This window comes from Eschrichtius robustus, chromosome 18, assembly GCF_028021215.1.
Source record: "Eschrichtius robustus isolate mEscRob2 chromosome 18, mEscRob2.pri, whole genome shotgun sequence".
Taxonomy (NCBI): Eukaryota; Metazoa; Chordata; class Mammalia; order Artiodactyla; family Eschrichtiidae; genus Eschrichtius; species Eschrichtius robustus.
Genome location: NC_090841.1, coordinates 80,099,399 through 80,116,059, shown reverse-complemented (window position 1 = coordinate 80,116,059; position 16,661 = coordinate 80,099,399). Strand labels below are relative to the sequence as shown.

The following is a 16,661-nucleotide window of genomic DNA, read 5'->3' as shown; positions in this document are numbered from 1 at the left end:
TCCCAGGAACAAACCCCGAACAGACAAAGATTCGAATGAGGGGGGTTTGGAGAGCAGAGCTCAGCCAGGAAAGGCAGGCGCCCTGAGCCCTCGGGACGCAGGTGTGCTCTGCCAGCGGGTATCGGAGTCCAGATGAGGCCGGTGAAGAGCGCTAGCGAGAACAAGGACAGACCAGCAAGACGGTGGAGAGGTTCAGAGAAGGAGGTGATCAACACGAGGAGAGGGGAGGCCACGGGCCACCAGGGGTGCGCTCAGCGGCCTGGCGCACAGAGAACGGGCAGCAGAAGAGGTACAGAAGTGAGGTCCTGCCACGAATCGGGGGCAGGAGGTGAGAGGAAACACCGACGGGGAGGGGTTCCTGCCATTCTCTTCACCGCTGCGTCAGCAACGCCTTTAGCAGGGCCTGGCCGAGCGAGCCCCTGACAAATCCTTGAGAAATGAACGAGGGTCCCCAAGGCCAACTTGCGCTGCAAGATCTGGGGGCAAACGCGTAGGAGAGAGCTGAGCGCACAGCCCCAGGTCACTGGTCCAGGTCTGCACGACTCTGCACCATCTCTTCATAAAAGCACCGGAGATGAAACGCTCATGATGAAAGGGCTGCTGCCAGGAAACGCTCAGCAGCTGCTGTTTTACTTCAAACCCTCAAAGGTCTCGTGACTCAGATTTATATCCCCGATCAAGAAAATAAAAAAGATTGGGAGTGGGGAAAGAAATAACTAAATAAGTGCACACTGCCCACAGAATTCAAAACATAGCCATGTTTAGAAAGTTTACCTTGCTGGCTTATCACACCAGGTAAGATATATACCGGCAATGTAAAATTTACCCAAATCGAGACTATCATTTCCCATTTCCAGCAGATGCAACGGTTCAGGAAAAAGGAGGTTTGGATTAGATATTAGATTTAATACCACAGGTACTTTTTAAGCTCACAAACTGCTCAAGTTTCAAAATGCAGCAAATTTTAGGATTCTGAAACCCTTGTCTTCACTATGTACAATGTCTAGACACTCTCCTCTAATTTCATGCTATTTGATATATATACACATCAATCTCAGGAAAGACTACGTTAACACACAAAATAAACTAGAAACTGTATTGATCTGGAAAACTGACGATCTACTCCAAATATGAGTATAATGGCATTTGATGCACATAAAACCTGTAAATCACATTATGCACCTTTTTAAAATCCCACTGTTGAAGATCTGTAACCGTATGGGGAAATAATCACAATACCCAGTTATGCAATAAAAACAGGGTACTATTCCACACATTAATACAAAAATATAAGAATATTATAGAAATACATAGAGGCCAGAAGGAAACAGAGCAGAACATTAACGGTGGTTGTATCTGTGTGGCGGACGATACGTGATTTTTATATCCTTCCTCCCTCTCTAGGCAGTTTACCTACATTCTACACTGCTCAGTTTTAGAGACATTCAAAAAAACAAGTTATTCTTCAAAAATGTTTTGCAATTACTCACCACATTATAATAGCTTTTGTTAATGGCAGTCGTATCAAATCCTTTGGGAGGGCTCTTCAAGGCTCCAGATTTGGGTGACACGGGCTTTTCTGAAATAAAGACGTAGGGCAGGTTTACGGCTTCACCCTAGAGAGGACCACGCGCGGCAGCCCCGCACGGCCCCAGCTTCTGGGCCCAACTGAGCCCCCAGCCCAACGGGCGGTGGGACAGAAGCCCGTGCAGCCAGCAGGCCCCCAGCCCCATCTCCGCCTCACGGTCGGCCCCCTGAGCTCAGAGGCCTCCACACCCGTGCCTCCTCCAGCCCGTCCTCCCAGCTCAGGCTGAAAATCTGACGGATTATGCACCATTGCCGTCAACAAACAAAAAAGAACTGATCTATAAGCTAAACATGCAGCCCAGGCGTGCAGTACGGGTGAATTATTACGCCCACAGCATCAGAGACAACGTTAGCAGACACGTAACAATATTAAGACATCAAGACCCACAGGCTGGACTGTATTTGGAGGGACCCAGGTCACTCAGGATGCAGACGTCCCTCTAAACAAGGGTGACAGACAAAGCAGGAAAGCCACCCCACACAGGGCGACAAGAAAAACCACACTGCCTTACGAGCCTCTACACCAGGGGCAACACGGAAAGCAGTCACGGTTACTGCAAGGATTCAAGTACTGAACATTACATGGGTTTCATCCAACTCCATTCAAGAGAGATGTATTCAGAATAGGTACTGAAGAAGCGCTTGCCAACTGATTCCTTGGGGGGGGGGGGGGGGGGTGGGGTGTGTGTGTGTGTGTGTGTGTGTGTGTGTGTGTGTGTCTGTCTGTCTGTCTGTCTGTCTGTCTGTGTCTGTCCCTGGTCCCGTGGGGCGGGTGTGTCCGTCACTGAGGTTCCGTGGGGCGTGTGTCTGTCCGTCACTGGGGTTCCGTGGGGCGTGTGTCTGTCCGTCACTGGGGTTCCGTGGGGCGTGTGTCTGTCCGTCACTGGGGTTCCGTGGGGCGTGTGTCTGTCCGTCACTGAGGTTCTGTGGGGTGTGTGTCTGTCTGTCACTGGGGTTCTGTGGGGTGCGTGTCTGTCACTGAGGTTCTGCGGGGTGCGTCTATCACTGGTCTCCAAGGCTCCTGAGGCTGGATATCAGAGTGGGGCCGGTGGGGAGGAAAGGAGAAATGGTGAAGAGCGCTGCCGGGGGCCTCGGCCTGTACAGCCCCCTTCCTCCCTTGCCTCCTCTGCAGGCTCCTGCTGCACACGTGGCTGCCGGCGCCCCTCCAGCGTGTTAGGTGAAAGGACGCTGAGCACACCTGTCCAGAATCTCTCTCTCGGCAGCATTTCCCTCCCCCCCACAAACATTCCTGAGCTCCAGGTCCCTAATCCCAACTGCTCAATATCTCCATTATCTTCTCAGCAACAGAAACCCCAAAAATGCCCAAAGCAAAACGCACTGTCTTTAGCTGTGGGTCCCCCTCCTCCTATGGAGCTGTTTACCTAAATCTTCTTTCAATGCCTCACTGTAAGGGTTTTCCAAACAGCTGAAAATAACGAACAAAACAGAAGGTGTTATTCCTAGCTGAAAGAATTCTCTCTGCCCATGGGATGGAAGCAGAACTCCACAGGAAATAAACTACTTCTCAACCATGAGAAACACAAGGAGGAAAACCAATCTAGCCTAGCTAATACACTTTGCTGCCCAATCTTGTATCTGCAGCTAAGCCTTTAACTGTGGAAGAAAAAACTACGACGTTTCCATCCGAAGAAAAAAATGCCTTTTCATCTCTAAAATCCGCAATTTGGGGGAAGCACGTGCAACGACAGTAAAGGGAGGCGGCTGAAGCCTGAACTACCGCCCCGGGGGTCATAAACTGCACGCGCAGGAAGACGCACCGCACCACGGGCGCCAGCAAGGCTAGTGCACGAGAATGACTGGAAGCTGCTTCAAAGTTTTTAAAAGCAAATAACTTGGCAACTGCCTCATTTTACTTAAACTTAAGACATACCTCACAACACCACGGTTAATAAAATTCAGTCAATTTACTATGAGAACTACAAGGAAGAAGTTTTTTCAAAAGCAAGCTTCAATCTACTAATATTCTATAAAAATAAGGGACAGGCAGAAGAGACCCAGACAAATCAAGGTTTAAGTCCAAAGAGGCTGTCTTTTCTCCCTCAGAAAAAGAAAGCACACAATGTGCTGGTCGCTAAACGGAAACTTCTGGGCTGGGAGGCGTCATGAACACACGCCCAAAGCCTTGGGTCCAGACGCTCAATGAGCTGTCACATGAAGGAGCCGCCAACACGCCCTCTGCAGAAGGTGCAACTGCCGCCGTGCCACCTGCATGCCACCTGTGTGCCACCTGCGGGAGACCCGGGAGGGCAGCGCTGGCTAACGCTCCAGGCCCAGGCTCCAGGGACAGTCACCCGTGGTGGCGGGGCGAGCAGAAGCGCAGGACCCCTGCGAGCCTCGGGTGGCCTCTAGCGCCTCCACCAGAGAAAACGTTGAAGTGTCACTGCAGCATAACAGAGGCCAAGTCATGGCCACGCATAATAGAGGAAAATGCACAGGAAACATATTAGAAAATAATCAGCCTTCCCAGTATCCTAAGAAAAACAAGACATTGTTCTGGCCCATCCAATGGCTAAAATAGATTCCACTCACTGGGATGAGGGTGGGGAGCCAGGAGGACAGCACAGCGCCCCCTTCCAGGGCCGATGGACGCAGCACGTGCCCCCCTTTCTCGCAGTAAATGTTGAAAAATGCCGATAACAACAGGATCTAAACACAGATGTGCTAAAAGAAGAGGGGGATGGGGACCCCCCCCACCAGGTGTCAAAAGTAAAGGAGGCCGCAAAGCACTGGCAGTGGTGGGGGCTGCCCCGGGGCTGGGCTGAAACCAGTGCTGCTACAGGACTGCCCCGTCCCACCGGGTGGAGCTCTGGTGACCTGCACGGCTAATGAAAGGAAGCCTAGAGACTTCTGTCCGCCGGCCAGAGAAGCAGCTAGGAAGTGTGCTGGCCACTCAGGGATGGGGGACACAGCCTATGAGAAACCAAACCAAGCCTGATCCCACCAAGCGTGCAATCCAAGGCCACACCATCTCCTGCAGGACCACCAGGATTTGCCAAGGGCAAGAAAGCTCTCTGGGAGCCCTGAGGAAGCCAATGTCAGCTGTCTCTGTAGGTACTTCTGCAACCCAGGATACAGAGGTACCCACTGAACAACCATCCATCAAAGAACAATCCATAAAATAAAGCACAAGCTCATGAAGAATGAACCACCAAGAGAGTGTAAACAGAAAACATACGAGGGAACCAGTCCCCGAGATGTAGAAATTAACAGGATAATCTAGGAGGCTGTACAGCAAGTGTGCTTAAAATGCCTGGAAAGAAATTGGGACCATAATGAATTAAAAAGTCATCATGATAATGAAGAACATCCGGAAAAGAATGAAACAACTTCTAGAAACGAATACGATGGTCACTAAAACGAAAATCTTGGTGGACAGGTAAACAGGGCAGTGAGGAGGGACCTGGGAAGGGAGAGATCTGAGGAATGGACTCCAAGTGAGTGTGGAACAAAGTAACGAAAGCAAAGAAACAGTGAAGCCAAGAAACAGCGAAGCAAAGAAACGAAAGTATGGAAAGCGGATTCAAAGCCACGGAGGGTAAAATCTAACCAGATATTCAGGAGACGACAAAGCAAATGAGCAGGCAGCATTACTTTCCAGAAACGGCAAGTTCTCGCGTCCTGGGCTAGGGCAGCACAGCAGCCCTACGCAGTCACCCCTCCACCGCCGTGGGGCGGCTCTGGAGCTGGCGATGCTTCCAGAGGCAAAGGCAGTCAAACCCCGGCAACCTCAGGACCGAGTTATCATCCGCTTTTCTTCCGCCTCTTTCTGGAAGAGTAAGGGCTCCCTCTCGTCATCCCTCGTTTCCCTCTGCCTCTTGTCTGAAGGTTTCACAGCCCTGCTTTCTGCGCTGGTGGCGGCCCTCCCGCCAGGCTGTGTGCACTGACCCCTTGGAGCCCACAGGCGACGCTCAGCCCTGAGGACAACTCCAACTCTGGCTCCCGCTTCTGAGTCCCCATTGTTTGTCAGCCGGCCTGGAAACCATTCCACCCCCGGTCAGGCACTCGCTCTCCAGGGCTTAAGCCCCACGGTCACTGGTTTCTGTGCTGCCAGTTTCCTCAACCCTGTACTCTTTCCTATTGGCTTTCAACTGCTGAACCTCTTCCTAGTTCATTTAGCGATAATCTGTCCTTGTGGACACTCCTGAACCTCTGTCTGAGCCTTTGTTACAGAGATTTCCAAGTGTGCACAGGAGCGGGGAGAACCCCACACACGTGTGCCCCTGCTGAGCCTCCACAGTTACCAGCCCCCGGCTGCTCTCATACCCTCTTCCCTCCTGGAAGCCTCACAGCAAAGCCCATCAACACTTCCATGTCCATCCTACTCAGAGGGATCTCCTCTTTAATTAAAATCCTAACATCAGGCACTTATCACACCTGACAAATTCGTAATAATTCATTAATATTATCTGATGCAAGTCCATATTCAAATTTCCCGGTCGGTCACAACATGACTTTTGTAGTTGGCTTATCTGAATTAGGAACCAAATAAGATCTACACCGTGCACGGGGGCTGCTCTGCCCTAAGCCTTCTTTATCCTCTCAAAGCCCCTCCTCTCTTTACTTAACGCCAGCAGGGAGCACAGGGCACCGTCCCCTTCCCCATCATCCATGCTACCCAATTTTCTATTCAGGGGACCTCAGGTAGGCTTCCTGATTTATGGGTAGACATTTTGTTGTTTTTTCACTGTTTTTCCCCCAGTTCCCACAACAGTGACGACTCAAGTAAATATTTGTTGAATGGACGTTGGCTGTGATTTTAGAACCGAGTGCAATCGTTAACAACCTTGGAGTATGAAAAACAGAATGCAAAGGTGGAAAAAGGTCAAGGGTAAGTCCTCGCGTTACAAAGTGGGGCATCAAGAGATGACTGTCAATGTCCACGGACACGAAACAAAGGATATTAGTTAGCATTCCTGATAAAGGGAACCAACAGGAGAGAGGGAAAGGGAGGACAACAAGTCAGAGAGAAAGTCTGCAGGACGCAAATCAGGCAGAGAAGTCCCACACACAGGAAGGGGCTGCGAGGAGAAGGCAGCTCGTGGCGGGGGGCCGGGGTCTCCCAGGGGCAAGGGCCAGGAGGCGGGGAGGGGGCGCAAGGACCTCTGCTCGTCATCACATCAGCCCTTCTGTCCCACGTGCTTTGTTTTTACATGTCTGGAGTACTTTTCACATAATATTTTACAAATAAAACTTTTTTAAAAAAGAGCATCTCTATTACTGAAGACTATGGACCCTGACCCCAAACTGCTCCAGGACAGTTGACCCATGGGCGTGTCCTTGAACCAGGGGGTGTTAATCACGGTCACTGGGACGTGGCCACGCTCACGGAACACGCCCTACAGTGCCCAGTAACATCGGTGTTCGTGTGAGTGTGCATTTATTATGTTACTCTACAGGGACACTCACTTCCACATTCCAGAACAAATTACCAATCACCTAACCGCAGGCCTCTCTGTACATGTGTGAGGTTCCCCACAGGCCCCAGAGGTGCCAGGCTTACATTTTATACTCTCCCCACCCAAAAAATGTGCATCAGGAAGAGAGAGCATGGAGAGGCCCAGCCCCATCCCGGGTGCCTTCAGAAACGGAGCATCAAGCGCACCCATGCACACGTGTGCATGCACACGCACACGCCCAAGCCCATTCCATGCCACAGAAGGGGGTGAGGGCAGAGGCTCTTCCCAGCCACACAAACGAGACAAGGTTCTGCGTCACGCTGTCCCTCTCCCTGCACAGGTTATATTTCTGTCCAACACTGCTCTTTCACAGCCAGAGAAAGAACTGCGTCCAAAATCCAGCTTGCATTTCACGCCACTTTAGTATGCCAAAAATAAACAGAAAATACTGGAAAATGAGAAACTTAGGAAATGGCAGTGTGAATGCTCATTAAACATCACACTGCAAGTGAGAGTAGCAAGTGAGAGTCATTTGAGTTCCCACATCACTGCCAAGCACGGCTCATGACTCAGCACCCCAAGCTCACCCGATCGTAAAGGAACATTTACAAGAAGTGCCTTCATTGTTCACGGATGAGAAATGGGAGAAAGTAAACTCAGCGCATCAGAAACAACCACTTAAAAGAAACCTGGTGCACGAGATGCACACATGAACCGGGACTTGTGAGCACCCCGAGCCCACGGGCACACCCAGCAGCAGCCCAGCCACGGCGGCGCTCACGTTCTAACCCCCGGGAGACCCAGCGCCTCCGCGTTCCCTGAAGGAGAGCAGCACCAGCGCCGCTCACTGTAGAACCGGCCTCCTGGCTGCTTTCCTTCCATCTCCCTCGAATTCAAGAAACTATCGCGCAGACGCGCGTGTGTAAAATACACACTTACATGTGTGAATAAAATGAGTTTCACATATTCAGGAAGAATATCCAGTGCTTTTGCAGCAAAATGTGAAATATCCTCAGGCAGACTCTTGGGAGAGATCTGTCTTCAAGGAGGGAGTATTGCAAACAAGAAACCACACACAGGTCCAAGACACAAACACTTGGGGTGAAGCCTGACCAGAGCACTGCCACCTCCGGCCACAAGGGGGCAGGCGACCGCGGCCGCGCACAGGCCCCGCCCGAGAAGCGGGACAGAAGACATGCAGCCCAGGGGACATCACGGAGAAGGAATCTCAGCTTCGTTTATTCGATAAAAATATTAGTAAATCAAATCAAAATTTAACGCAGAAGAGAAACTCACCGTTAAAGGAAGTCGGCGTTTGTCTTTGGTAAGGAAATGACCCTGACATGATGGCCAGTTAGGGGAGTCTGCATGTTGGGACCTGGCACATTTTCTTTACAGAAAATTAAGCATTAACGACACTGTGAATTACAACATTTATGCTAAACTTGCTCTTTCAAAAAGGAAACCTATTCCAAAATCAAAAAGCCACATTAATTACAAAAAAAAAAAAATGCAATACAGAAATGTTATTGTGATCCTAGAGTTTCACTCTCAACTGTTACAAAGTGATACGGTAAAAACATGGTTTCGCGTCTTTCCTTCTCAAATGCCCACGTTTAAAATCAGACGGGGACAGCTTTCCTTAGAATATACTGAAGTAACCTGAGGACACCCAGGATGGAAACTTACTCCCAAAAGAGGTTATTCCTTTGGTTCAACAGTCAAATAAAGAATACTTAGCATAACAGATCACCAATTTAAGCAAATATGTTATTCCCTGTATTTTAAAAAACAAACAGGAAAAAAAGGAAAGTTTTCAAAGTTACTTGGGTCTCAGTTTGGTATGAAAACTAGGGATTCCATGTGACCCCTGCAAACAGCCCTTTGACAACAATGCAGTTACGCACATACGATTAAAGGGGGTCTCTCTCTCTCCCTCTCTCTCTCTCTCACACACACACACACACACACACACGCACACACAGAAACACAGGATAAAGACACAGAAATAGGAATTTTAGGCAGAACAAAGTGATGCAGTCACTCCTGATGCAGGTAAACACTCATAAACATGCAATGGCTGGTTCTTCTTAGAGCTGCATCTGCCCCCCTCGCCACCCCCGGCTCTCAGCCCCAAAACCCCCCTCCAAAAGTGGGGCTGAGAGCAGAACACTCATGCCAGGCTGCTAGACGCTCAGAGGCCAACAGCTGTGAACAACCTGCCACCACAGACAACACTGACCACACTCACACATCCACCTGAAAACAACAGACGACACTGACCACACTCACACATCCACCTGAAAACAACAGACGACACTGACCACACTCACACATCCACCTGAAAACAACAGACGACACTGACCACACTCACACATCCACCTGAAAACAACAGACGACACTGACCACACTCACACATCCACCTGAAAACAACAGACGACACTGACCACACTCACACATCCACCTGAAAACAACAGACGACACTGACCACACTCACACATCCACCTGAAAACAACAGACGACACTGACCACACTCACACATCCACCTGAAAACAACAGACGACACTGACCACACTCACACATCCACCTGAAAACAACAGACGACACTGACCATACTCTCATCCACCTGAAAACAACCCTCCGGGACTATCTTTTCAGTGTAATTTTCAAAAGTTAACTTTGGAAACTCCATGAGGAGAAATACCTGAAAAGGAAAAATTCATTTGCACTCATCTGCACTCTTACTATGGTGACTCAAAATCAGACCAGAATTCCCATTTAAATGAGTTGTGCACAGCAAAATTCAAGAAGCCCAGATTCAACAGACGTCTGCACAATCAGCAAGTTCCACTCTTTATGGCTTGCCCCACCACCAGCTCTGTGACCCCCTGAGGACGTGCCCGCCACCAGCTCTGTGACCCCCTGAGGACGTGCCCGCCACCAGCTCTGGGACCCCCTGAGCACGTGCCCGCCACCAGCTCTGGGACCCCCTGAGGGCGTGCCCGCCACCAGCTCTGTGACCTCTTGGATCTCACTGGTAAGGAGGAAGACCCCCCTCACCCTCACCCTCCTGGAAAGGGGCCAGTGCTGCTCTCTCTCATCCCTCGAAAAAGAATGAGTCGCTCGGCCTGCCCCAGCCCTCAGGCTCCAGGGCCGGCACCAGGGCTGCCCCGCTGCCCCAGGACTGACTGGTGACTACTGGCAAATCCAACCAAGCTGCAGACTAAGCCACATTTTCCAGCAGCCATGTCTGTAAAGCCAAGGCAACACTTCCCAATCAGCCTGACAGCAGTGCCGGGCTCTCAGCTGGTTCTACACATGGACAGATTAAAAGGAGGGTATTATTTGTACCCTATGCCCTGAATATCCCAACAGTACTTATTCTCTGGAGTTGTGGTGAGGACTGAAGTCACAGATAAAAAGCACTTCCTACAGGAACCAGAACATAAAAACTTGGCTATTATTGCTAACTGTATTATTACGATAATGAAAAAATACTGCTTCTATTATCAACAATAGAACGATATCAACTACAGAAAAAGAGCAACAATGAGATACCACTTTATACCCATTAGGATGGCTAGTATCAAAAATACAAAACAAAACAGAAAACAACAAGTGTCAGCAAAGACGTGGAGAAATAGGAACCCCTGTGCATTGCTGACGGGAACGTGAAATGGTGCAGCTGCTGTGGAAGCAGCACAGCAGTTCCTCAAAAACGGAACAGAGTCACTGCATGAGCCGGCAATTCCACTCCTAGGAATACGCCCAGGAGAACTGAAAGGACTCTGGACAGACACCTGTACACCCATGTTCACGGCAACATTATTCACAAGAGCCAAAAGCTAGAAACAACCCAAAAGTCTAGGAACAGAAGAATGGATAAACAAAATTCGGTTGTGAAATAAAACACATACACATATATACTGGTCTCTGCCCCCGGTTCCTGGCACAAGGTTCCTGAAACCCTTGGAACGTCCTGACAAGACCACTGGGAGCATCTTCTGTTCTAATACTAGGTCTCTGACCCTGTTCCTGACACACAGTCCCTAAACCCCTTGGAGTTTCCTGGGTGATAGGAGCGTCCTTTGTTCTCATGAGACGACTCTAGGTGGGCTTCTGGATGGCTCCTGGTCACCACAAGCTCGGAGCTTTCAGCCCCACCCCATTCTCGGGAAGGAAAGAGGGCTGGAGATTGAGTTAACCATCACTCATGCCTCTGTGATGAAACCTCCGTAAAATCCCAACAGCGTGGGGTTCAGAGAGCTTGCAGGTTGGTGAACACACCTACGTGACAGGAAGGTGGCACCCCCAACTCCACGGGGACAGAATCTCCTGCGCTTGGGACCCTTCTGGACCTCGCCCCCTGTGCCTCTTCATCTGGCTGTTCATCTGTGTCCTGAACCATATCCTTTCCTACGGAATAAACCAGTAAACCTGAGGAGTGCTCCCCCCGAGTTCTGTGAGCCCTTCCAGCAAATTACCAAACTCTAGGAGAGGGTCACAGGAAGCCCGATTTACAGCTAGTTGGTCAGAAGCCCAGATGACAACCTGGGGCTTGGGGCGTATGAAGTGGGGTCAGTCTTGTGGGCCTGAGCCGTCAACCTCTGTGACACTAACCCCAGGCAGATGGTTATCAGAACTGAACTGAACTGTAGTACACCCAGCTGGTGTGATCCAATGGTCTGATGTGTGGAAAGCCCACACACTGGTATAAGAAGTGCTCCAAGTGTGGCGGCAGTGTGAGAACAAAGGAGAAACACAGAGGTGTGAGGGTTTATCAGTGGCATAACCATACAAGGGCATATTATTCAGCCTTAAAAAGGAGTGAAATTCTGACACACACACTACAACACGGGTGAACCCAGAAGACATGCTGAGTGAAATAAGCCAGTCACAAAAGGACAAATAATGTACGATTCCCCTAACATGAGGCTCTTAGGAGTCAAACGTCAGTAGAGACAAAGAGTCGCATGGGGACTGCCAGGGGCTCAGGGGAGACAGGAATTGTTTAATGGGTTGAGAATTTGGGAAGATGAAAAAGTTCTGAGATGGATGGTGGTGATGTCTGCACAACAATGTGAACGTACTTAGTGCCACTACACTGTACACATAAAATTTTTTTTTAAATGGTTAAAATGGTCAATTTTGCATTATGGTAAATTTTACTACAATCTAAAAGAGACGGAAGAAGCACGTGTTATTCCCCCCCAAAATCCAACGCCAGAAACCTTTACCCATCAGGGCTGCAGGCTGCCTTATTAAAATACTTCGGTCTGACGTCAGTGCTAGGAAAATACTTGTTTTATCAGAACTGTCACGTTCACCTTTAGACAGCTCTTCTCCTTGCTACCTCAGAAAACCAAAGAGCAGCAATTATCGCTCCCTGAGCTCCTGCTCTGTGCCAGACCCGCAAACCCGAACGCGCGAGCCCCGCTGACCCCACGAGGGAGCGCCGTCCCTGCACCCTAACCTGAAACGCCCGCGGGCCCCGGGGCTCCTCCCCGCGCCCCATGCGGAGCCGCTCCCATCACACTCCCTCCACGCGGCCCTACCCGCACCCGGACCACCAGCACTCTCCCCAGGCAGAACCAGAACACCGCAGCACACAGCAAGGCCTTTCCAGTCAACGGACGACATGCAAGTCAAGTCACAGCAGACTCGGCTTGCAAATCTCTCCCCACCTCTGCGTCTCCGGCCACCCACTCTTCCCCTCAAGACGCTGGTTCTGAAATCTCACTCATCAGAGCGCCTACACCCCAGCTCCATATGAATACAAACATATACACATACACACAGGAACCCACGAGGGCAAGGACTACACGACTGCACTGATAAAACCAGCAGTCTCTGTCGATAAATTAACGCTGCTTCAGGGAATGGGGACCACTGGGCAGACGTGCTCGGGAGGCCCGCCATTACCCCCCCGTGACGCCACGCAGGACAGCACCACGCACACACACGCAGAGGCCGTGCGCCAGAACTTCCACACCCATACCGCAGTGACATAAATCACAGATCCCAGGCAGCAGAGAGAACCTGCGATTCCACGACGTGAGTCTAAGCAGAAACGAAAAAAGTGCCAGTACCACTATTCCCTTTCAAAATAAGATAAGCCTCTGAGTAATTTTTTAAATTCAGTAAAGTAACGTTAAGCAATTGCAGAAAACCTAAGGAAAGCGATGCATTTTAAAATGCTATTATTAGCACAAAGAAAAGGACAGAAATTACTTAACTGTGCATGACGGGCAAAAGCACCCACAGTCAGAAACTCAACACAGCCTGCATGACAGAGCGAACTCCCAGTCCTGACACTAGCCCTACAAAAGGGCAATACATTTTACCTTATATAAAAGTGTAACCACAAAAATAAAAACTAACAGATTTGAGATGTTTCTCCTTACAAATGGAACATAAGAGAGTAAGTCTCTATTTTAAAGTGCTGATGTCGCAACGGAATGAAAAGCTAGCCTGTGACCGTGCAGCCCTTTCCCCAGCGCGGGGGCAAACACCACTCCCCCTCGCAGAAAGAACGCGGGAGGCTGACCCCCGCCCGGGACGGGGAGCCAAGTGCGGGAGCTTCCCGAGCACGTGCCCCGCCTCCTGCTCCCCCGCCGGCCACTCACCGCTGGGCTTGATCTCGCGCACGTAGTTGCTGGGGAACCAGCCGGTCCTGCCGCTGTGCGTGCCCTCCCACCAGCCCCCTTCCTCCACCCGCGTGACGTGGATGACGTCGCCTTTCGCAAAGGACAGCTCGTCTTCATTCGTCTGCTGGAAGTTAAACTTGGCTCTTACGACCAGTTGATTGTTGCTATTATCCGTCATGTCCTGAAAAGGGGAGAAGGGAGGAGACGTCACGAAGGACACACATTCTGCAGCGTTACGATAGGAACAGATTTTGCTTTTGGACAAACGGAGCGTAACCACCCCGTTCACAGGGCAGAGGGACGCCTGGACACACCCAAGTCCCCACGGCCCTGTCCACCGCGCCAGGTCCAGTACCGGAGGAAACGCTCAACGGCTGCAAAGGTCTCACTCCTGCCAGTGTTGTGCCTACGTGAACGGAGACACACTTTCACATACATTTACACACTACGCACTTCTCTACAGTTTGCAACAAGTTAATACACCGCGACCATTTTCCCAGCAGTCCCTAATTACTGCAGTCTTAACTAACTGCTTAATATTACACTGTACGGCAGTGCCATTAGTTACTTAACCAAGTCTCCACTACTAGACTTGAGACCGTGTCTAGTTGTTTTCTACTGCAAAACAAGGCTGCCTCAGAACTGTCTGCACATGTCTTTGCATACGCCCGTAAATGAGCCGATACGTTAAATTCAGGTCAGAGAACACGGATGACACCTTTTAAATCTTAATGCCCATTTCTAAGTTGCCCTCCAAAAGGCTTCCACAGACCAGCGCCAAGCGACATATCCGCCAGCAGCGTCTAAGACGTCTGACTGCTTCAAACACTCACCAACGCTGGATATTGCCAAACCGACAGGAAGAAAGGGTACCTCATTTTAACTTGCATCTTTCTCAGAGATTAAGCCTAACCGCACATCTCTGAAAAGTGGGCAGAGGAAGGCAGACTGGCTAGAATGTCTTTTTGTCTCCATCTATTCCAGACCGGGTGCTGGAGAGGCTTGCAACCTGGAACTGCCAACGGAAGTCAACAGACAAAAATCCCCAAGCAGAGTCTGCTCTCCTGGCCAGAGGGGCGGGAAAGGGACAGCACATGGGCCACTCAGCCAGCACCCGGGTGTCCAAGGGGACCAGGCAGGACGTCCCGTGGCCCACCAAGCCCCAGAGCTCCGCCAGCACCGGTGACATCGGCCAAGATGAGGCTGGGAGTCCAGCGTCCAGTCCCCCCAGGTGGCAGCAGGCAGCCCCATCTGCCCACACAGGTGTCCCCTGCCCTCCACCCAGCCTCGGCGGGGAGCCAGGCCCAGCGTCTCCCCGACCCCCGTCCAGCAGCACTCTCAGGGGTCCAAGAGAAACCCCAGTGACCCCAGGTCAATGAGTCTGACCCGACACCACTGCAAGGAAACCAAGCTGTCCCCAGAACCACGGCCTACCACCCTCGGCCAGGACCGCCACACAAAACCCCACCAGCCAGGGCTGCAGCCTAAGACGCGAGATCTCAGCAGGATCCAGCATCTTCCAACACACTCTCCAAAGTGTCTAGGATAGAACTGAAGACACCCCTTATTCCAAGAACAGGGAAGATCGGAGCCTGACTGAGAACAGAACAGACATGGATCCCAACACTAAGATGAAGCTCTCTCAAAACAGACAAAATAGAAAATCCCAGAAATGAAACAGAACCTATAAAATCTACTCAAACCGACAGAGTGAAAAAAAATTAAGAGAGCCCCAGGGACTTGGGGGAAATGACAAAGATCTGAGATTGGAACCATCGAAGTCTTGGAGGAGAAAGGACAGAGGTGAAAAGGAGTCTAAGAAATATGGCTAAAAATGTCCCAAATGTGACAAAAGACACAAACACACAGAGTCAAGAAGCTGAGTGAACCCCAAACAGGATACACCTAAGGAAATCTGGACCAAGTCACACCGTAACTAAACTTCATAAAACTAAAGACAAAAAAACTTTCGTATTAGGACAAAAAAGACATCTGCGGATATGCAAGATCTGAAAAACTTTACCTCGCCTGCACCCTTGCTCAAGAAGCTAGTATAAGATGCACTCCTCCAAAACAGGGAATTAACCACGAAAAAAATGAAAACAGAGAAAGACATGGAGGAAGCCGACTCGGGTCAGAGGAGTCTGCAGGTGATGAAGGAAGCACAGAGGCGGCAGCTGGCACATCCTGGCTGCAACCAAGAGACCCTCCAGCGGCCAGAAGACTTCACCAGCGTCCCCCAGGAAGAGGAAACTGAAAAACCCTAACACGTCTGAATGCGCAAAGATGAGATTCTTCCAATGAAGGCAAAAGACCAGACTATAATCTGCACAAGGTGCACAGAAAACTAAAGAGGCAACAGAAGGTCGTCAGGAAAGAACAGCCCCAGCACACGGTGGCCCCGCTGTGAGTCTGGGTCATGCTGATGTTGCACTAACACCCACCCAACGAAGCCACTGCAGGACTCAGCCACGGGGAAGGGGGGCCCAGAAGCACCCGTGAAGCTAAGGCCCAGGGGCAGTGGAAGAGCCCTGAGGCCCCCTGCCTCCGTGGGACGTCCACAGTGGCAACACTGTGGTAGTTAAAAAAAACCAAAAACCAAAAACCAACCTTTATATAAGGCATTTTATTTAGAGAGACACAGGCAAATGCCTAAAGAACCAACAGAAAAAACGGGAAGTGGTCGTCTCTACTGATTTTCTCCTAACAGCAAGTCTTGGAGGACTACCTGAGTCTTTAAACTAGGTGCATGTGTCACTAAACAAGATGAGAAAGGTAAGGCACAAACACAGCGCTCAGGCAGAACTTCGAGAAGAGGAGCTGATATAACGCCTAAAACAGTTCACATGCATTTACCTATTTACGTGTTTATACGTTAACTGCTATAAATCGTGTTTATTTAATAATTCAAATTAATACATTAAATATTTATCTAATGAATTAAACATTTAATGCATACTTCACGTTTAATACTTAGAATATTCGATAAAGCAATCTCTCATCCACATTT

The 16,661-nt window shown here is 50.1% G+C and overlaps 1 protein-coding gene across 2 annotated transcripts in view; it reads right to left on the bottom strand.

Annotated features, from left to right (window-relative positions):
* The window catches only part of ARHGEF7 (Rho guanine nucleotide exchange factor 7), a 127,387-nt gene that overhangs the window by 49,256 nt on the left and 61,470 nt on the right, over positions 1–16,661 (bottom strand). For both annotated transcript variants that reach the window (XM_068526341.1, XM_068526342.1), the window contains 2 exons: positions 13,631–13,832; positions 1,491–1,579 (listed from right to left, as the gene is read on the bottom strand). In XM_068526341.1, the coding sequence (XP_068382442.1) occupies positions 1,491–1,579; positions 13,631–13,832 (291 nt within the window). The remainder of the gene's footprint in view (positions 1–1,490; positions 1,580–13,630; positions 13,833–16,661) is intronic.